The following is a 21,671-nucleotide window of genomic DNA, read 5'->3' on the forward strand; positions in this document are numbered from 1 at the left end:
ATCCTTTTCAAAGAGATAGCGTTAATGCAACTAGTAAAGTTACTATCATGTGATCAAGAAATCATGGGTTCGAGCTGTGGAAATAGCTTTTTGCAAGAATGTAGAGAAAGCCTGCATATAATGGATCCTTGTGATCCGGTCCTTTTTCACACCCCATGCATGTGGGGGTTTAATACACCGAACTGTCTTTTCAATCATCCTTCTATACATTTAATTGTGGATGTATCTATCGATTAAGAATGGGACCTCCAAAGATATCTGTTGGAATATATCTGTTGATAAAGAATCACATTTTTGGTTGTTTAGTGTGGAGTGATTCCTATAATCACAGTATTTGATAGTAAGTTTGTCTCTTTTGATAGTATGATGTCTTTGAAATAACCTTTTACTAATCAAATTTTATCATCAAGGATTGTAGTATAGATGAATAACTACCTCGTCATTTTTTGTTAAAGTCTCTGATTTGAATTTTGAAAATGAAATCTTCTTTTGTAGAGAGCACAAATTTAAATTAGTTGATTTCCATAGCAGATATTGAATATCAAGTGAAAAACAAAAAATAAAGAGTAATTAAATTTTAGATAAAGTGATTATCCGTAGAAAAGTGAAAATAAGGTTGAATATGAATTAATTAACTATGATTTAAGTATTTGAAATTAAAATCTATATAAAACCAATAGATTTGAAAAAGGTATCATGCTCAAGTAGAGCTTAGAAATACCACCTTTCCAAACAAAAAATAATAATATTTAAATGCTAAATGAAAAAAAAAAAAAACATGCATATTACTAGTGATCCAGTTTTTCGATTTTATTTGAACGAATCTCATTTCAAGCCAAAAAAAAAAAATTCTTCATCCCAAATCAAACGCAAAACACTAAGGTATAATATTTTTTTGATTTGTTTTGCTTTTTCTATTTAAGTGGAGTAAAGTAATGCACAATCCATAATCATATAAAATTTAAAAAGGACGGCATATGCATCCAAGTGTGATGTAAACCATCCACACGATTCGAATTTATAATCTATAAATATCATTGATTGTTTTTACAATTCAAATTTATAATTTATAAATATTATTGATTGTTTTTATAATTTGAATTTATCACCTATTTATAAGTATCGTTGCTTCGAGGCTCCATTTATAAAAACAAATGTTGATTAATTAACACACAATTTATCCAAAAATTATGTAAAACTATAGTCTGATTAAAAGAAAATACTAACAAAAATTGAGAGAAAAAAAAGTCTTAATCATAAACCCCTTCCAAGTTGGGGTTTTTGTGCTTTTGCAGATTGCAGTCATCCATTTCAATCTCAACAAGGCAAACGCCGGAAAATGGGAGCAGCAAGCAAGGCAGGAGACTTGGTATTTAAGGCCTTCGTGGGGGGGCTCGGCGTCACTACCATTTATCTCACCGCTACATTCTCCGTCAACGTCTACCGTGGTCTCTCGTGGCATAAAGCCCAATCGGTACACCCCACAATCCCCCTTATAAGCACTTTTTTTTTTGGTTTCCTAGCCGTGTCCGGTACCCACGTTGGAACCGACTAAATTCGGATTCGCGACCGGAAAGTCCCCTTATAAGCACTTACTATATGATTGCTAGCTTCTTTTTTTTCTGTTTGATGGAAAACCTAATTGTTGGATTTCTAGCTGATTATGGGTTTTATGTATTTATTTGCGAAGATATCTCGATCCATTTTTAGTATCCCTATTTGATCTTCCGTCATGCTTATTTGATTTCGTTCGTTTATCTCCTTATCTATGTTACATCGCCTTTAACTTGCCCATGTAGAACGTGTGTCTTGTTTGGGTTGTTGAAAATACGCTTAAACTTAGTGAAGAAGTGTACCTGATACTTTACCTGAATTACTTACTTTAACACTCTCACTCTGTTACAATTTATTTGTCTTACTTTCAAATTTTAATCCGTTTCAGAAAGAACGCCTATTTCCTTTTATGCAACTCTTTAATTCTAAGTTTCCACGTGACATGTTCAAGATCATAAGATTAAATGGTATTTTGGTATATTCTACATATGGTTAAGATTCTAAATTTTTCTTTACTTTCTTAAACTCCGTGCCAAGTCAAAACTAGATAAACTAATTGAAACGGAGTGAGTAGCTCCTAATATGTTTTTCATGAAGAACGTCTTGTAGTACAAATTTATAAGATTGACTATCATTTTCTTTCTCTACTAGCAATTGTTTGTCTGTTGCTTTTTTTTTTTTTAATCTTTGCCCCTTTGTATTGATGCAATACTTCACTGAAGATTGTTCAGCTCAAGAGTTATACCTCATATTCTGCTGACTTTACTGGCCTCTACTTGAAAACCCTGCTGTTCAGTGAGCCAGAGAGTCAAGTAGGACCGGAGTTCCAGCTTTCATTTGGTTGTTGTAAGAGCCTGTACTTTTGCCCTAAATCTTATCCATATGATTTAGCTCTAATATTTTTGTGTGATTACACAACGAGATCTAATGATAATTTGGTTTGTGTTAACTGTGGTAGATTTATTTGTGGGTAAACGTCAGTCAATTGGTGACTTTTGTCAAAAATTAATACGAAGAAATACCTGTCTTTGTGTCTTTTTAATCATCAAACTGCTGGATGTGGACTTTTAATAAGATGTTTAGTTCCGTAAGAATAGAAGGGTAAAGAACAGAAAAATTCATTGGTTTCTGTCCCTCCCTACCATTGTTTGGAACAGATGGAAGGGATGAAGAGATATATTTTCTCCATTTAGTCCTTAAAGGGGCTAAAAGAGCGGACTTGGATAGGTATCTAGCAGAACCTTTTACATGTTCTCCTCTCTCCTACCTTTCTGTTCTCTTTGAAATAGACTGTAAATGATTGGCTTTTCCAAAGTGGAAGAGAATGTAATAAAAAATGAAACTTTTCTGCTGCCAGAGATCACTGATTAGTGGAACTCTTTGCTGACCTATTTCAGAGTTCATCTAACATGCAAGGTGGATGGCTATGTTGCTTGGACCCTCCAAAAATGGTGCCGCACCCATATCGGATTCTTCAAAGATGTACTACTTTTGGAGGATCTGACATGCACCCTTCAACATTTTTAAATAGTCCAAGCAACATAGGTGGATGGTTATTATTGTTTTCTTGGAGTCTTCCCAATTGGGTATTAAGATTTTAGTTATCAAACTGCCAAGTACTGGCGCACAAAAACTGATGTTTGTATGTTGGCTGATGTATCTCTTTTTTTGCTTTAGTGGGTGTTTGGATTGTCTTATTTTTAGTGACTTTTGGCTTTTAAGCTCTTTTTTAGTTTTGGAAGTGTTTGGGTAATTCAAAAAGTGCTTTTAACCTCTTTTTTAGGCTGAAAAAGTACCCAAAAAGTCAAAAGTTGGTGTTTCCAACTTATGACTTTTAGCTTTTAACTTACAAGCCACTTTAAAAAAGCCAATCCAAACACCCCCTTAGTAGTATAAGGTTTTAGCAACTCAAGTGCTTTCATTTCATGAGCCCCAATGATGTATTCAAGTGCAATTGTTTCTAGTGATCTAGTGAGTTCCTGAAAGATGTGTTTGAGCATGGAGCTACTGATTGAGAACATCCTTGAAGAGTTGTTTAGTTCTTTGTTGGCTTTTTCACCCAGTGTGTATGTGCAATTGCTTTAAGGCCGATGTGTGTAATGAGTCAAGTAAACAGCTAGGTCATCCTTCATGTTTTGTGCTTGCTAGCGTGCTATATTTGCCAATTGGTATGAAATTTGAAACACTATGTCCTTCTAGTTTCAGGCACCTGGCTATGAATCTCATGTGCTCCCTGCGCATTGTGTGTGCTTTCTGTTAGTGACCTTCTGTACATATTCTGCCTTTGGCCTATTGAATGCTGACAGTGGTCCATTTCTCCTTGATAATCTTTACTGAATCTGAATCTTACATAGTGGTGCCATCATATGGTTCATTAATTAAATCGTTAGTTCTACAAGAAAGCTTTCTGATATATGTCCTTTTTCTTGCAACTGCAGAAAAATGAGAAAGAAGGATCTGTAGTTCAGCAGGAAGAATGACCCGTCTTCAAGTCCTACATTTGGTCATCATGTTGCTAGCTGAGGTCCTGCCAGAAATTTCATAGGATATCTGAATCTTGTCGCATTATGTATTACTTTTTCACAGTTTTTCCATAGGATACTTCATAATCTTCTCATCCAACAAACAAATTGGATGGACAGTATGTTATGTTTATTCATTTTCCATTGCTATTTTGTTACTGAAATTCTCCACTACTCCAAGTCATACTAAGCTAACGACTGTTAAATGGAGTTGGAACGATATTCGGAGTTCAACAGTTGTATGATTTAGATTCATTGTTAATTCTATTTACAAGATAATGTGCAAAACATTTTATTGTTGCACAATGAGACATCTTGTGCAAGTAACATACATAGATAGCATGGCAATGGATTTGCCTTTATGAGTATCCAATCACCCAGAATAGGCAAGTTCTTTTTTATGGTACTAAAGATACTAGAACACATCATATGTTATACAAATAACCAAAAGATGAAATATAATGCAGAAAATAGTAAGTTAGGTAATTTCCTTCTCATATCTTACATGCCCATTTTGTATTGTTTCCCTTATGGTTCCTTTGGTGCAATTCAAAAGGAAACTTGTGTCCACAAGCAAAAAAGCAAGGCCAACTGCTTTTCCATTGCTAGAGAAGTGTCATTACGTATTTACTCAAATGTGGTATTAGTTACTTACATGGTAAAACAAAACACATTTCAATATTAATTTCTTTTTCTAAAAGAACTTTACATATTTAACTAATAAATTGAATTATATACATAATTTTTTGTTTTAGTTAAAAATAGTAGTACATTGTAAGAAGGTTAGAGAAGTTGTAGTCGGAGAATAATTTTGATTAACCAAATAATGACACAATAGAGTAACATCTTATTTGTTTATGTCAATGTCTTTTTATTTATTTTGCAAACAAATATTTAAATCTAATTCATCTTTTTTACTATTTTCTGCTTCCTTCCTGTTCCCATATAACACAATTGAAATTTCGAGAGTCAAACTTCTTTATTTTGATATTGAATTTGGACATACAATCTTTAGGATTTTTGAAAAATGTGAAAGACATACGAATAAAAAGTTTTTGACTCTCAAAATTCAAACTATGCCATATAAATTAGGATAGATGAATTAACTTTTATTGAATCTCCTTTTTGAGACTATCGGTACAACATATATGAAATATCGATAAGATATGACATTTATGGGGGATAAAAAGACTATTTCCGACAGTACCTCGGCTCAAAAGAGGATTTACCAAAATAGGGTTGCACACTTACAGCTGTAAGATGGAAAAATTTATGAATTAACTAAATATACCCTTTCATTTTCCAGCTATTTACGACGTCTTATTATAAGAAAACACGGAGATTTGCTAACAACCAAGGGCAATTTCGGTACACTGTTTTTATATATTACGAACTTCTCTAATATTGAAAAATCCGAGCGTTTCACAAAGCAAATTTCCGTTATCTTCTCTCTTTAAACCTATCCACCTAAATTCTTTGAGATATATTTCTCTGATCAATTTTAGGGTTTTTCCCAAAAAAATTGATTTACCGATTCGACTCAGCCAACAATAATGGTTTCCGATTCAATTGTCAATGTTTCAATCCCTGTAGCTTCCTCTAACCCCAAAGATTTTGCCAAGAAGAAAAGGGTAACAATTTGTTTAATTGTGTTTTTTTTTGTTCTATGTACCTTGACATGTTGATAAAATTTAACCATTTTATGGATAATTTTTTCCCAATTTGATTGTATTATGTAGTTATAGATTTCTGATATTTTTCTGTGAATTTCAGACTAATCGGTCGGCTAAGTTGAAGCAGTGCAAGCTTGATGCTCGACGTGAACAGTGGCTATCACAAGGTTGTTAAAGCTTCTCCTTTTTTTTTATCTTTGATGTCTTTAGTGTTTAGCAATCTGCCCTTTTTGGCTCGGGCGAAAATTCATTACTTTGGACTTGAATATATACAATTAACAAGTTTTTTAAAATAAATATATAGTTGTATTAATTCTAGTCGAGTGTTTCACACCCATTGAGTTAAAATCTTGGCTGAAGTCATATGCCACACTTAAAGTTGGCATGAAGTTTCACTTAGACACTTTAAACACTTGAAGTAGTGTTTGACTGTGCCATTTTGACAAATTTCGCATCTGTTTATAAAAATCTCAGGCGCGTGTACACAACGTTTCTTTAATGGATTAATTGGCCATTTAAGTTGTGTCTTGTTACTTTAATTGTCTAGATCATGTTATACACACGGCACACCCAAAAAAATTAAATAAAGAGAAAAAAATAAAGGCCAAAACACATAGCAAAGTGACCAATGAATAGATGACATGTGGCCTTTTTGCCCAAATCTATACATGGTAAGAACTCCTAATTACGGAAAACATATGGCTTCTTCTAACCTATATGTGTCAATTGTTATAATTCTAAAGTCATAACAATTCTCCAAGAAAAAGAACAAAATTTGTTCCCCTGTTCATGACCTATGTATACACGTAGTAGCCATCTACCTCAATGTGGTGCCTTGCATTGATAATGATTTAGATTATGACTGTGTTGATAAATTTGATGTCCATAGTAAAATAGTTTCAATGGGTGGAAAAGAATATTACTCCAGCCTGTCAAGCTAATTGGATTATGTTGCTTGAACAGATACCATCTGGAAAGAGCGTGTCCGAAAGTTCCTTTTCTATCCTTTAAAAATAGATTTCACTCTGGACAAAATAGTCGTTTAATTATTATTTTTCTATATTTAGGACTTCTAAATTAACTAAAGAATCTAATATTAAAATATCGTGTCCTAAATTAAAGTGAAAATACATTTATAAAGTAGACCCCCCAACCCCATCCAAGTCGTCTTATCCATCATACCCCTCCTTTTTTATTGTCTTTTCCGCCACACCCCAACCCCCATTTGATCGTCTTCTTCGCCGCTCCCGCACCCTCCCATTTCTTCGTCCTCGGTAAAAGCAAAGAAAGTTCACCACAAACACCAGTCTTCCATTGCTCCAATGAAAGAGTGGAATTCAACGTTTCAATATTTTGCCAGCAATAGATCTAAAAAAACATGTCAATTTTTTGCATGTTTATTTCTCCAATACACAGAAAAAGCTGCAATAACATGTCCAACATAAGCATCATGTCGTTTATTACATGGAATGGTGGTAGATGGATTTGCTGAAACAATGTTTCTACACCGTTTTCTTCTTCTTTGTACTTGGATTTACTACACTCAAGCCGAGCTGTCTTTTGGAAGGAGCTTCTCTACCTCTACGAGGTAGTGGTAAGGTCTACGTTTGTACCATTTCACAAATCCTAGAATAGATTTGAGTCAGAAAATCTGATCTCCATTAAAGGAGTTTAAGCTTGGGGAAATGGTGGGAGGTAGTGACTAGAAAAATGGGGAAGAAGAAGAGAAAAATAAAATAAAAATTGGCTAAATAAAGCCTTTCTTACACTACAAATGAGTTTTTCTCACTCATTATGCCACGTCAGCAAAAATTGTACAAATTCGGGTGTTGTTAGTGTTTAATAAGTACAAAGTCTACTTGAGGTGTCTCGATGAAACTTCGTGCCAACTTTAGGTGTTTGTGTATAACTTCCGCCTAAAAATCTTTGAAGGAAAAAAAGTTTAAATCTTTGAATGTATTTGTGCATTTGGTGAATGATTGATCAATCTCAAGATTGGTACTTCTCTGTATTTCTGTTATTAATATGTTGTTTTCCTATATTTATGTGACTTAACTCTTGGTGGTTGGGGATTGTGTAGTGAAGAATAAAGGCTCCAAGCAGGAACTTAATGGTGGTGGAGGAGCTTGTGGGCAGGGGATGCAGGTTACTAATGAAAGGGACCAATTGATGGAGAAGTTAGCTATAAAGCCGAGAGGAGAAGCAGAGGAAAATGGGGGTGACACGAACACCTATAGTGATTTTGATTCACCATCTAATAGCCCCACCAGCCACACTAGTAGTGTGTTGGAAGGAAATTATTCTGGTACCAATTTCGCAGGTGGCAGCAGCAGTAGAAGCAGTAGCAGCAGTAGTAGCAGTGGTGGATTTAGTAGCAGTGGTGGGTGTTGCTCAGTAAGTATGAGTGAGGAAGATAACGAAGGGGAAGATGACTGCCTGGATGATTGGGAAGCTGTTGCTGATGCCTTAGCTGCCACTGATAAGAAGCAGGAGCAGCTTAACTCTAGCTTGGATTCAGCTCCAGAGATGGATGACAATGTGGTGCATATGAGTTGTCAGCAAGAAGTTTCTGACCGGAAGGTACCAGCGATGGATACATCACAGCAGAATCCCAAGGGAAGAGGAACTGTACCTGGATCTCCTGTCAGCTTTCAGGCGTGGAGGCCCGATGATGAATTCCGTCCCCAAAGTCTTCCAAATTTGTCGAAACAGTATACTTTCCCTATGAATTCGGGGCGGCATTACCGCGGAGGCTCTGTATGGGGATGTAAAAGTGTATCAATACCCACCTCATGTCCTATATGCTGTGAGGATTTGGATTTTACAGATACAAGTTTTCTCCCTTGTCCTTGCGGGTTTAGGCTTTGTCTCTTTTGTCACAAGAAGATTCTTGAGGAGGATGGGCGTTGTCCAGCTTGCAGGAAGCAGTATAAACATGACCCAGTTGAGGGAGAGACAACCAAAGATGCAGGCTGCCTGATGTTTCGAGCAGCTCGTTCTTGTAGCATGATCTCAAGGTCGTAGGAAGATTCTGTTTTTTGTGAATGTGTATGTTGTGTCCTCTTTCTCTGTGTGGCTTGACTTTGTTAGACTCCAATTTTTCTTAGCATTAGATGTTGGTATAGGATCGAGATTCTGAAAGCACAGGGGAACTGTTATTGTTCTCTTATAATTTTTCTCATTATAGATATGATGCTTGTGCTGATGTAGAAAACTCCTTATGTGAATAGATAAGGTGGATAAAGGTTAGATAGATTGAATTTGATGGTACAAATGTCCTCGTCTCTTTGAACACTTTGTCACCTTCTATCAGAGATTACCATGAATAATAATGAGAGAACAATGGGGCATCAATCTTTGCATGAATATCTTTCTTTTTGAATATTTTTGCCGCTCTTCATCTTGACTGTTTGCTATGAATCTGATTACATACACAGCATATATATTTCATCCTGACATTAGCTGTTAACTGGTCTATTGCTCTCACTTTTCTCTTCAATTCAGTTTGGGATCGAAACACAAAATGCATCCTTACCACATTATGGGCTTTTAGTTCAGCAGATATGTACTGATAAGTTTACTACCACCATATATGATCAATCCTCTGCCTCAAGGTAATAAAGAAGTGAATTTTGGGGAGAGATATTTAGATTCTCTTGCGAAATCCTAAGTTCTTGTGCTTTGGGAGTCACTTTTAAGTGTAGGGTTTTATGAAGTGAAGTAGTCTAGTTGAGTTTAGACCGTTCAGCTGTATATTTGATGTTCTTATTTTGGTCATCTTTGTTGCATTCCCCAACAGTTCTATATTCAAATTGTGCATTCATTGTGTGCTCACTGGACATGTGGATTATAGCGTCATCGGATTCAAATTGTGCATTCTGTAGTTTTTTTAATAACTTGTGTAAAATGTCCTATACCTTGAGCTTCTCATAAGCTCGTAAAAATATCAAATCCTTCAATATGGTTAGTTTTGTTGAAAGCTAACATTTACATGTAGATCCTTCTATTGAATATCTTGGATATTTTCTAAGCTTTATACCATATGCTTATGGATCTTGACAAGATTATGTTAGTGTGACAATTGTTTTTAAGAGCAGTAGCAGCTATTATATGGTGTTGCTTCTTTTTCCTTGTACAATTTGGTTGCTTTTAGAAGACTATGTGCTACAGCTGATCTTCTCCTTGCTGTCCTTGAAGTTCAATCCCTTTAGAGCCACTGGTTTGTTCCAGGGATAAACACGAGATCTTTGCATGTTTCCTATGGCGGATAAGACTGTTGGGGGGGGTGTATACAGGATAGATAAAAGTTTGGTTGTGTATATGATTTACACATTATTATGATGTGATGGTTTCTGCTAAAAGAATTCCATGTAATGGCAACAATCATATGCTTTCTGACAATGAACGGCCTTAATCTTTGATATCTAGACATTACTTGGCCTTCTGCTGTCGAGATTTCTTCCTATTAAAAATTGTAAATTTGAAGTTTTGCCAGCTTGGTTTAAGGTTCTTAAAACGTAAAAAGTTGGAAATTCTCGTTGTGCATGGAAAAATTGTGAGTTTGTTGTATCACACCTTAAATACTTGAATGTTGGTATTCTTGCTACCAATATACCATACAAGTAAAACAATTTTCAGGAAAATTGAAACATCTTCAATCATCTGAGCTAGATAGATCTGGTTGCTCTCATTGAAGTAATGTGGAGCTGCCATTCTATCTTTTTTTATAATCTTAAGCAAATACCACGCATTGGAGTATACGTGGTGAAATGTTATAGGTGTCAGCAAGTTGGCTCAAATACCATCTTTATCAAAATATTAGAGCGCAAGGCGCTAACAAGTTATTTTCCCTGATACCCAAGATGCCAGTCTGTGCTGAGCAGGGAGTGTTTTCCACCATTTGGTAAAGGTAGACTCAGGGAAGAAAACATCATTGCCAAGAAGGCCACTCTGGATCCAGCCACTTGCAGTGGTTTCTAAACTCAAAACCCTGTTTTGCACTTCTTCAAATGGTTTGTTTCTTAGTTCCTCCACTTCTGCCCAGAAACAAGACTCGGAACGCGCACCAGCTTGCACTCTCTCAAAATGCTCTAACCATCTCTGTGTGAACCGATAGCGCTTAGGCCTAGCCCTGATCATGTAAGGTCCAGTATCTTCATTCTTCAAGTGCCTGTAATAGTTTGCTATATCCAAGGGCTCAACTTGCCTGCGAAACTGTGTCCCTAGTTGTATCCAGTCCTTTCGTCCCTCGAAGCTATCTGGAAGCTCATACCTTTTCAACATTTCAATGATCTCATCCCATATTCCTGCTTGCTCAAGCCTTTTCACATTAGCATTGAAGTCATCGATGGTTTCTTGAAGCTTGAATGCATCATAATACCCAACTTTACGGATATCACACTTGGTCTGGTACTCCTGTATCTTTCTTAATCCGTCCACAATGCTTTTCTTATTTTGTTCAATCTTTTCCTCGTTCTTCTTCTTCTGCTTCTCCCACTCTCCTGCTGCACGAAGACACAGCCTTGCTCTTGTACTCTGAAATTTAGATAACGTGAAAACGCTTATTAGCTTGAGCAAGATTAGCCATTTTGTTGAAAATCAGGATAAAAATTAACCATATTCATCACTTACCAGGCCAAGGTCATTCAGTGCTGAATTCATAGTTGCAACTTCATCACTTAGAATGACATTTGAAGATAAAGGAATATCAGTAAGATTGTTGAGAGAAACCACATCTTGCATCTCTAAGCTATCCTGCATTTCGTTTCTATATAACAGATGATCGTTTAAGCTTCTGGGAACGACTACTGCAGCTTCTGCTTCGGAACTCAATTGAGAGGAATAGAACAGTAACTGCAGAACAGCATCTGGATTCTCAATGACAACCAGTTTCCTATTTCCAGTGCAGAAGATGTAAGTTCCAAAGGGTCTATAAGGGCTGAGTTGAACAATGTTGGAAACAGTTTCCAACAGCAAGTTTGTGCATCCCTTCAGATTACATGCAGCATAGCTTGCAACACAGGATGCACTCCTCATTACAGTCATAAAGAACTTCAATGCATCACTTGATCTTGAAACAGCCTCGTGCTGATAATACGGGGATTTTGGATTGATGAATCCAAAGATTGCTTGAAGCAATTCTTTAATTGATGAAAGGGGAGAAAGCATCATCCTGGGGACAACGTCATACTTCATGACAAAATGTAGGAAGTAGCAAGCCCAGTTTTCGCGCCTGAGGGCATGAGACCATATTCTGTCACCAACCAGAGGGGATCCAAAAGTCATACAGTATGGATAGACTGGTCTATCTAGCTTCCCATTTAGTGTTGTGCGGCAACATTCCAGACACCAGAGAGCTGCCAAAATAGCTATAGGGCCACCGGCCGAGTGCCCTGCAAACACTATCTGTTTTCCTTCTAACACTGCCTTCTCCACCTAAAACCAACACAACTCCATGAAGCAATATTCACTTTCCAAATCAAAGACGAAGGCATGAAGATTAATTTCTATTAACCTAGTCTACAGAGGCATTATCCTGAAAGGATCTATGGTAGGAATCAGTACCTCAAATTTGACTTGGAACAAATTGCTGACATGATAACTAATACTCCCTTCATTACAATTTAAGCATTTTACTTTCTTTTTTGGTCTGTTCCAAAAAGAAAAATTATTTGTCTAAAGATTCTCACAGAATGTGATTCTTTAACTGGTGTACACTCAAGTTGTAAAAATATTTATCTCCAGTGCTAACTTTTTACACTAGAGGTTTTCTCGTGTGAAGTCAAAATCAAGATAAACAAATTGGAAACGGAAGGAGTTTTAAGAAGGAATGAGATTATCAAATCCCAGTATGTATACCTCAATTTTAAGTGAAGATTTGTTCAATATGTCTTCAAATCTTGTAGCAAACGCTTCATTGACCATAGCTACCTCATCAGTGCCAATACTTTTTAAAGATGGAAACAGAGTGCTGTTAATCTTTGTCTCTCCAAAAGGAGTATTACTGTACCAACCATGAAGAGACCAAGTTCCAGCAAAACCAAAAACAACATCAGTCGACCCACTTATTTTCTTGTAAATATAAGGTTTCCCAGATGACATATTGTGAGCTTCCATGGCAAAGTTACAAGCTTTCTTTATCAGCTCATCTTTGACTTCAATTCCTTCTCCAATTCTCACCATTTCTGCTTTCTTAGCTGCTGAAAGATTGCAACTTTATTGTTTATTTTTTCAAGAATCTTGAAGAAAGATTGATGATTGTGGAGAGATGGAATAATGAAGCTAAAGGGGAAATGGGTATTTAAGCTTTTGATTATTGGATGAAATGTAAAGGAAATGAGCCATTGACTTTTGGAGTCTTTGTTTTGCTTTGCTTGACTCTTGGTCTTGGTTGTGGAAATTTTCTATTGGAAGTTAAGCAGTATCAATAAGGAAATTTCCTACTAATTGTTATGCAAAACCACGGACTCTTCAAAAGTGATGTTGTATTCGTGATGAATCTTATAAAAATATTATTTTTGTAAGATCTGATGTGCACCTACTCCCTCATGTGTTCCGTAAGAACGGGAGGGATGGAAATCCCTAACACTTTTTGGATATTCGTTGATATTTTTGAAAAGTTCGAATACTATATGTTACTTCTATTATTATTCTAGTTTGTTTTTTAAAAAATCATATTTTTATTTTCCTTTTAAAAATAATATTTTCATGTAAGATAATATGACTTGATATTTTTGTTATGATAATAAAATTTTAAAAAAATTATTTATATTCTAATTTTTATGCACATTACATATCAAATTTTGACACGTGGAAAGTGAAAAGGAGGGAGTATATTGGTAATTTGGTGCTACTATTATATTCTTTCTCTTGATCATTTATGCAAAGTGGGTACCCACTGAAGGCCAATTTGGTACTTTCGAATATAGAGAAGCCTCTATATTTTTTTCTTTAAAAAAAGTACTATATGAAATAAAGGTCGGAAAGAAACGCCGACTCATTTTGAAATATTCTTATAGAAAAATAAAATTTTGTGCATTTAGAGACGGAGGTACAAAACATCTCATGTTCACACACTATCCAAGACAGGGCCTGACCGGAGATACAAATAGACTAGAAAAGCTACTACTTTGATATTGTCCCCATTCGATTAAGGTTTATTACAACTCTTTATTGATTAACGAGCAAAACAAACAATTCTAATAGACTAGTATTTACTTTTGCACATTATTAAAACTGCTTCGTGGACAAACTCCCTTTCACTAGTTCTTTGAAGGTGACTTGTAAAAAGCCCATGGTTCAAAACTAGTATACTCTGTCACCTGCTTAATGTTCAAGTACTTTTCAAGACCCCTGCATCAATGAACACAAGTTATCAGTTGGATACATCAGAGGTCTCTTGTTGGAGCATTGAAAATGAAATTTTTTTTTTGGTAAAGAGTATTTTTCCTTTAATAGACCTTATACAATATGACTTCAGATTGGTGAGTGCTTACCATTCCCCTAGATCACGTCCAAAACCACTACGCTTTTTACCACCCCATGGAAGTTGATTAAAGGTTGGCTGTGAACAGTTAATCCAGATGATCCCTGCCTGAAATGCCTGCAAATTCCAATTAATTAACAACAGGTCACTCACCTTCTGATATTGATAAAGGAATTGCTTGCTTGTAGCAAATGAGAAATACTAGCTCCCACCTTTGTAAACCTCTCACTCCTTTTAACGTCTTTTGACATAACAGCAGCAGCCAAACCATACCTATGAAAAAAGGGAGGGGGAAAATTAACAAAAAACAACTAAAATTCGCTCTATTTTCTATTGGCATATACTCCTAGAAAACAGTGGATCCAGATTAAACATACGAAGATGACTACGACTTAATTCCAACTAACTAAAAAGGTAAAAATGGAAGAACACAAAAACATGGTCAGTCTGAATAACTCACTTGGTGTCATTTGCTAGTTCAATGGCTTCCTCTTCAGTTTTGAATGTTTTGACGCAAAGAACAGGTCCGAATACTTCCTCTTTCCAGATTTCCATGGAGGTATTAACATCAGTAATAATTGTTGGCTGAACATAATATCCTTTCTTCAAGTGCTGCAATTCAATAGTGATGACTTAAGTTGTATTACAAAAGATTGAAAAAACAAATTAAAGCACCTGCATCCTTTGCTAGAAAAGATTTTTTTTTTTTACCTGAGGCCGTTCGCCACCATAAAGAATGGTTGCACCTTCTTTTTTGGCATTTGAGATGAACTTCAATACTTTCTCATACTGCAGGTTAACAAAAATTAGTACGTAGAGATTGTCTAGAAGTTGTGTGACCACTCCATCTACAAGATCGGCTAGAAAATAAAAAATAAAAACCAAAAATAGTGTCTTCTAATGAGTTATTGTGTCAATTCAGGAGTTTTTGGTCAAAAACATTCTTAAACTATACCCCAAACTTAAATGACATTCTTAAAATATATTTTTTGACAAAAACATCATTCAAGTATTTAAAAGTTAACAATTTTCATCCTTTAGTTACATATTGTCAAAAAATTAAGGAATCCTACAAAAACACGTGCAATTCATGTGAACAAAAAGTTTTTCTGCATAATTCATTACCAGCTATAAAAAGCTCCTGAAAAAAAATATTAAAAATCGTGGACATCATTGCTTGCTGAAACAAAAAATGTTAGAAAGGTGTGAGAATACATGATCTGCTATTCTTTTCTTTTACCAACGGAAATAAGTTGGAACTTAATTATCTTCACCTTTTTTAAAGTCAAATTGTAGGTAGATCAATAATTTTTCAGTGCAATCTGATATTAAGGTGATCAAAATTCTAATTATGTCTTGCATTCGAGTTTTTAATCAAAATTTTGATTATGTCTCGCATTCGAGTTTCATTCTCCATTACTAGAAGTGGAAGTCTCCTACAAACACCTCTTAAGCATATTCAATTGAGAAGAAACATATTTCAACTGATAATTTTTTAATATTAAATCAAATGAGAAATAAATGAAATAAACTGTTAATTAAACTCAATCGACCAAAAAGTTCACAATAATACTTTTTGGGGTATGTTAGAATAATAACTACAAATGGGTGACTTGATTTTTGTAGAATATGTTACTTTCTGAAAAATTCTAGCGTAAGGATGAAAATTGTCAAATTTTAAATACTTGGAGGATGTTTTCTGCTAAGAATAATATTTTAAGGATGTAATCTAAGTTTAGAGTATAGTGTAAGAATGATTATGGCCAAAAACTTGTCAATTCAGTGTTAAACATCTGCATTTTGTTTCTGAAGCAGTTTATAGTTAGAACCACATTTTCTATTTAAGCCAAAAGCCTACAATTTCTTACTTGTCCAGAACTAACAACAGGACCAAGCTTGCAGTCTTCTTCCAAGGGATCGGAGATTTTGATGTTTTTGGTCCACTGAAGCAGCCTGTCCAAAAATGCAGAAGCAATGCTTTCCTGGAATATTCACAATTCGATTTCAAGAAAAGTTCCAACATTGTAGATAACAGAAAGGAAAATACCACAAAAGAATACATCAAAAAAACCGGGAAATGCTATAGTTTTTGTAAGTTAGAACTAATCTAATCAGCATTCGCGTCTGGCCTTTATATGCTAACTATAGTAAAACATCTACTAGATCGTCTTTTTTCTTGGAAAGGCCTCATCCCATCTCATATGCTCATATTTGCTACACCTTTTTACTATTTTCTGAATTCTAGTACTATATAGTTTGATAGTACTCTCCGTGGAATTTCTGACTTTATAAAGCATCTTTTCATTAGCTTAATCAATTGATATCCAAATTTAAACATAAAATTGCACCCTTGCAATCCACATCAGTTCACATTTAGGAAATAAATTTATCTTTCCCGCCCTGAGCAATCTTTTTGTTCGTAAGAAAACAAACTAAATGAACTGGTGTCCGAAAATTTTCCAAGAAATAGGCAGCTAAGACAATTTTGGTGATCTTCTCTCAAGCATAATCCTCTCTCGCAAAGTGTTGAAGAGTTGAACTTCACGTTCCTATTACATTGCCAAGCACGACATGACTTGATGATCAAACATACACACAGGTGTTCCGAGAGGTATTTCCTAGAACTGGTAAATAGTGCCAATCCAGGACTGAGTTAACCAAAGGAAAACACTGTGACTAAATATGTGGACCTCATCCACATTTAACACTTGTTACCTGTATTATAAGCCGTGATGTTGCACTGCAAACTTGACCACTATTCGCAAAGATACCAAAAAGAGTCCACTCCGCAGCTGCATTAGACAACGAAGAACATAGGATCGAGAACCAAGATTATATTCCTAAACAAAAGGGTAATGGCTGTGTACAATTTAAAAAGAACAAACCTAGATCAAGGTTATCAATGTCGTCAAACACAACCATTGGACTTTTTCCACCAAGCTCAAGACTAACTGGCTGCAATTGAAACATAAGGGCTTAGCTATAATTAATCCACTCGCACGCCAGCTAGTTTTTTGTCAGTTAGAACCTAAAAGATTACTTATTTACGTCAGAACGTACTTTAACAATTTGAGCTGCAGCAGTCATGATCTTAGCCCCTGTAGGTGCACTTCCTGTGAATGAAATCTGTCACCAAAAAATTTTAAAAATTGATTTCATCATATAAAAAATGTGAGATTTGATCATTTGATAAATATACAAAAGGCATAACTTGAAAAAGAAACAGGCAAACCTTGTCCACATGAGGATGAGATGCCAAAGGAGCACCAGCTTCAGGCCCCAATCCTGTTAAAATGTTAAGGGCACCAGGAGGAAGACCAATCTCTCTACAGATCTCACCCAACTCCAAACAGGTACTACGATTGAATGTCAGAGTCATTTAACTAAAAAGGCAAATGATACGGATCAAGCATATAGATAATGAAGATGATATGCTATAAGGACTCACATTGATGCTAGTTCAGACGGCTTAAGTATTGCTGCGCAACCAGCAGCAAGAGCAGGGGCAACTTTCCATATGGCCATTAACAATGGATAATTCCTTCATTATGAATACCAAAAAATCACTGACTTGAAAAAGTATACTTGAATGTCAAACTCATTGTTCATTTATTAGGATCATGGTCCAACATTTCCAATGAAATATATTGCTGAACTAGGAGACAACTAGGCCAACTGAATGTTCTTCATTTCCAAACTATATTTCAACTTTTAGCGAATATATACATGTACAGAAAAAATAAGTGAAATGCCGAAGTTCCACCGTGAACATCTTCCCTGATCGATCTGTGGTTTGTAAACTAAAAAGCCGTAATAACTCTGAAAAATGGCACCTACCATGGAGTTATCAATCCCACAACACCAAGAGGTTCTTTCAGAACATAAGTCTTAAATGAATCCAGATGAAGATTAATCAGAGTCTTCCTTTTCGAATCCAGAGCTTCAGCGAGGTCTGCATAGTACTCAAAACATCCTGCGACATCATCCTGAAATATAAGACAGCACATCAAATAAACTTGCGTACATCAAGTTGAAGCAAACTATATATTTATCTCATGTATGCAAGAAAGTACCATATCTGCAGCAGACTCAAACAATGTTTTTCCACTATCAAGCGATTCAAGTGTTGCAAGTTCAGATTTCCTCTCCAGTACCTACGGAAAAAAAATCTAAAACAGTTAGCAAATGAATCATTTAAAGAAAAGCAGAATAGTCAATTAGTCCTGAAAAATGTTTCAATATCTTGCCAACACCAGGTGAAATGCAATATATACAGAAGCTCACTACTATCCAAGAACATAATCTACCTGAGTGGAAATTTTCTGTTTTCTCAAAGTAGTAAGGCAGATGCCCCTAAAATGAAAACACGTGCACTTGTTTATCCTCCGCGGCATCTACAGCTGCACTATCTTTCAGGCATCTATAGTGGATAAATATTTGGGCTTAGGACAATCTAAAAAGGCACTCACAACTTAGAGGAATTAATAATGTTACACGTATTACATATACACTAAACCTATTACTATGCCTTGATCTCAAATTAAATCGCCTACATTCATTCCGCGTCAGTTGGAGACTTGTTTCACTCAAATACTCAATAGTTTATCTATAAAGAAAAACTATTTAGTTTTATCTACTGGCATTCTCAGAACTAGCTATTTAGAGGAAATCAACTAGGTTTTACACCCTGATTTCAAGCCTTCAAGGACACAATGAACGCGATCTCGATGTGACTCAGAAAATACAGTTTCTAGATCCTGTATAATTTGAGCTCAACACTATTTCCGAACTCATACATAATTACGAATATAATTTCTCTTTTTCTGGACTATTAACTGCCTGCATCCAGGGTTCTAATAACATTCCTGAAAAGAATCATGAATACGTAAAATTAATTAAAGCAGAACAGTACACAACCTTAGCAGCAATAGCACGGAGATATTTTGCGCGTTGTGCCCCTGTTGTAGAGCCCCAGTCATCCCGAGCAATCGCTCTCCGAGCTGCTTCCACTGCTATATCCACATCTTCCGCGGTAGCAGCCGGAATATCCCCTGAAAATCCAATTTCACTGAGTTGCACTTACCAAACAAATAAATCAATCCGTTGTCTCCGATAGCTTAGAGACTGTTTACGCATTTAAACATAATATCTCATCATAACAAAAGTATTTTCACATGCTGAGAAGCACGATCAAATTAGAATTAGAGAAATAATACAGCATGCTAATCATCTACTGATGTACCGATGATTTCTTCAGTAGCCGGATTGATTATCGGAATCCAATTCTTCTTTACGGGTTCTCTCCATTCTCCGCCGATGTACAGCTTTCGACGTGGGATTGGTACATTACGAATTGCCATAACTCGATACAATCACCTCACAGTTTAAGACTTACGTAGAGAAAGCTGATCTACCTTTATAGCTGTTTGTATTGACTTATAAGTTGAAAACTGCTTGTTAAAAAAAATAGATACAAAATAACTTCTTTTTTTTTGACTTATAAGCGATTTTCAACTTATAAACTGCTTAAAATAAGTTCATCCAAATAAACTCAACTATTTATTGGAGCTTATTTTAAGCACAAAATAACTTTAAGTTGGTCAGTCAAACACTCAAAAAAAGCTGAAAACAGCTTATAAGCAGCTTATAAACCAATCCAAACGACCTATAGATCAGTGATTTATTCGTTCATATAAGAGACAATATATAAAGAAATAACCATATGAAAAAGTCGAAAGTATTCAATATCCACAATTTTGACCTGTAATTTTATGTTCATGAACATGTTCCGGCCCCTAATAACTCTGCCTCCACATAAACATATTATCATATTTATGAAATTTTTTCATTAAAAGTAAAATGTTAATCGTAAATCAAATTATTTTTAAAATATAGAAATGTATAATTAACTTTTGAACAGATTAATAAAGAAATAATGTTACAATTTTTGGAGAGAATACCTCAAATGAATAAAAGAAGAAAAAAGAAAAGATAGCTCCAAAATGGAAATTGTGCTTCAGTGGGTAATGTATGATTAATAACATCACTATCTATCCTTTTTTTGTGTTTGCGTCCATATTTGGGTATATCTCCATTTGGACTTTTGATCCACATTCTAATTAGGTCTGGTAGTACACGGCAGTGTTAGAATAGTCTGTTTATAAGAATTTGAGCAATTATTCCCCCCTCGTGAATTAACTTTGGGATTGAATAAGACAGGAGTGTCATATAATATGAGTGCAATACAAATATTGATAGGAATCAGACTGATATTTCTGTAGCTTCTCAACCGATGTTTCAGTTAGTTACAACGTACAACCGTTTAAGCCTGGCGCACATCCTGGTCAAGCGGCTCGCTTTGCTCTTGCACGGAGCAAAGGCCAAAAATAATGCCATTGTCTTTAGCTTTATTAGACTTTTAAAATGGTCTCTTTATCTTTCACAAAGGTCCAAAATAGCCCACTATCTTTAGATTTTGAACCAAAATAGTCCTATATTTTTTAGGTGGAACACTAATAATCCATATTCTTTGACAAAGTGTTATCGTTTTAGTACCAACCCAAACTTTCGTTATAATTATTTTAACGAAGAAAATAATGTATTTGCTTTGCTTAAAGAAGAGCCATGGGACTTACATGATCTTCACACTAGAAGATTAGTAATTAAAATTGTTTACCTAATTAATGCAAAAATAGACTTGGAACCACTAATTTCCAAGTTTGATAAATATGTATTCCTTCTCTTCCATATTAATCATCCATGTCACTGTAAATAATTGTCCTAAATTACTTATCAATTTATAAAATCAAATAAGATTTAATTAATTTTCTTCTCGAGATAAAACTAATTAAATTTTACTTTTTATAAAAGTGAAAATGAACAACTAATACTCCCTCAGTTCTTTTTTAGTTATCATAATTTTTTCTTTGAAAGTCAAACAATATGAATTTAGACTAACATTTTAAAATAGACAATATAACAACCACCTCTTATTTTCCTTTTCTTCGAAAGCCCTAAGGTGCACATTGCTCATTTTCGTTATGATCAAATTGGAGTGGTGGTGGTGTATTGTACGAGTGGTCAATAATGCTTGGGTTGCTTGATATTTCCTTGGTTACGTTGAACATGAGACAATCATAAATGTTTACTCTCTTACGTAATTCTTCTCTTCTAATTTATATAATAGTTTTCATATTTTGAGAGTTAAAAAGTTTAAGTTTGATCGTGAATTTATTTATGAATTTTTTAAATGTTTTTAAATAAAATTTATATATTTATAGACTACGTATAAAGTACTAAAAGTCATAATTATTAACAATTCAATAACGAAAAGATAAGCTTCTCATTTTTAAATCAATATATACTTTATATTACTTCAAAAATATTTTATTTATATCACGGTATTCAATTGTTTTTGTGAATTTTGTACTCAAATCA

At 34.9% G+C, this 21,671-nt stretch overlaps 3 protein-coding genes and 1 long non-coding RNA gene across 4 annotated transcripts; 2 read left to right on the top strand and 2 right to left on the bottom strand.

The window, feature by feature from the left end:
* Positions 1 to 965: 965 nt before the first annotated feature.
* Positions 966 to 4,310, top strand: LOC129901598 (uncharacterized). The gene is made up of 2 exons (XR_008769880.1): positions 966 to 1,474; positions 3,993 to 4,310. It is a non-coding gene; the product is annotated as an uncharacterized LOC129901598 (long non-coding RNA).
* A 1,168-nt stretch (positions 4,311 to 5,478) lies between these two features.
* On the top strand, positions 5,479 to 9,115 carry LOC129900657 (uncharacterized). The gene is made up of 3 exons (XM_055975673.1): positions 5,479 to 5,707; positions 5,850 to 5,916; positions 7,830 to 9,115. The coding sequence occupies exons 1-3, from the start codon at positions 5,630 to 5,632 to the stop codon at positions 8,771 to 8,773; spliced, it is 1,089 nt and encodes a 362-aa protein (XP_055831648.1). The 5' UTR covers positions 5,479 to 5,629; the 3' UTR covers positions 8,774 to 9,115.
* Positions 9,116 to 10,292: 1,177 nt separating this feature from the next.
* LOC129899523 (protein EDS1-like) lies at positions 10,293 to 13,322 on the bottom strand. The gene is made up of 3 exons (XM_055974524.1): positions 12,608 to 13,322; positions 11,381 to 12,184; positions 10,293 to 11,284 (listed from the first exon to the last, which is right to left on the bottom strand). The coding sequence occupies exons 1-3, from the start codon at positions 12,929 to 12,931 to the stop codon at positions 10,583 to 10,585; spliced, it is 1,830 nt and encodes a 609-aa protein (XP_055830499.1). The 5' UTR covers positions 12,932 to 13,322; the 3' UTR covers positions 10,293 to 10,582.
* Positions 13,323 to 13,721: 399 nt separating this feature from the next.
* On the bottom strand, positions 13,722 to 19,646 carry LOC129901183 (aminoaldehyde dehydrogenase 1). Its single transcript, XM_055976305.1, has 15 exons — positions 19,477 to 19,646; positions 19,152 to 19,285; positions 18,308 to 18,388; positions 18,072 to 18,220; positions 17,683 to 17,775; positions 17,467 to 17,590; positions 17,295 to 17,360; positions 17,120 to 17,189; positions 16,950 to 17,026; positions 16,103 to 16,216; positions 14,946 to 15,023; positions 14,695 to 14,846; positions 14,447 to 14,507; positions 14,245 to 14,351; positions 13,722 to 14,101 (listed from the first exon to the last, which is right to left on the bottom strand). The coding sequence occupies exons 1-15, from the start codon at positions 19,592 to 19,594 to the stop codon at positions 14,011 to 14,013; spliced, it is 1,515 nt and encodes a 504-aa protein (XP_055832280.1). The 5' UTR covers positions 19,595 to 19,646; the 3' UTR covers positions 13,722 to 14,010.
* Positions 19,647 to 21,671: the final 2,025 nt, after the last annotated feature.

This window comes from Solanum dulcamara, chromosome 8 (genome assembly GCF_947179165.1).
Source record: "Solanum dulcamara chromosome 8, daSolDulc1.2, whole genome shotgun sequence".
NCBI classification, from domain to species: Eukaryota; Viridiplantae; Streptophyta; class Magnoliopsida; order Solanales; family Solanaceae; genus Solanum; species Solanum dulcamara.

Excerpts from the sequence above, each read along its gene's own strand:
- LOC129901183 (XM_055976305.1), bottom strand. The coding sequence starts at position 19,594 with ATGGCAATTCGTAATGTACCAATCCCACGTCGAAAGCTGTACATCGGC. Across the intron at positions 18,221-18,307 it reads TTGAGTCTGCTGCAGATATG|GATGATGTCGCAGGATGTTT; the intron begins GTACTTTCTTGC and ends CTTATATTTCAG. Across the intron at positions 17,361-17,466 it reads CTCATCCTCATGTGGACAAG|ATTTCATTCACAGGAAGTGC; the intron begins GTTTGCCTGTTT and ends TTTTGGTGACAG.
- LOC129900657 (XM_055975673.1), top strand. The coding sequence starts at position 5,630 with ATGGTTTCCGATTCAATTGTCAATGTTTCAATCCCTGTAGCTTCCTCT. Across the intron at positions 5,708-5,849 it reads ATTTTGCCAAGAAGAAAAGG|ACTAATCGGTCGGCTAAGTT; the intron begins GTAACAATTTGT and ends TGTGAATTTCAG. Across the intron at positions 5,917-7,829 it reads TGAACAGTGGCTATCACAAG|TGAAGAATAAAGGCTCCAAG; the intron begins GTTGTTAAAGCT and ends GGGATTGTGTAG.
- LOC129899523 (XM_055974524.1), bottom strand. The coding sequence starts at position 12,931 with ATGGTGAGAATTGGAGAAGGAATTGAAGTCAAAGATGAGCTGATAAAG. Across the intron at positions 12,185-12,607 it reads AATCTTCACTTAAAATTGAG|GTGGAGAAGGCAGTGTTAGA; the intron begins GTATACATACTG and ends TGTTGGTTTTAG. Across the intron at positions 11,285-11,380 it reads CACTGAATGACCTTGGCCTG|AGTACAAGAGCAAGGCTGTG; the intron begins GTAAGTGATGAA and ends TCTAAATTTCAG.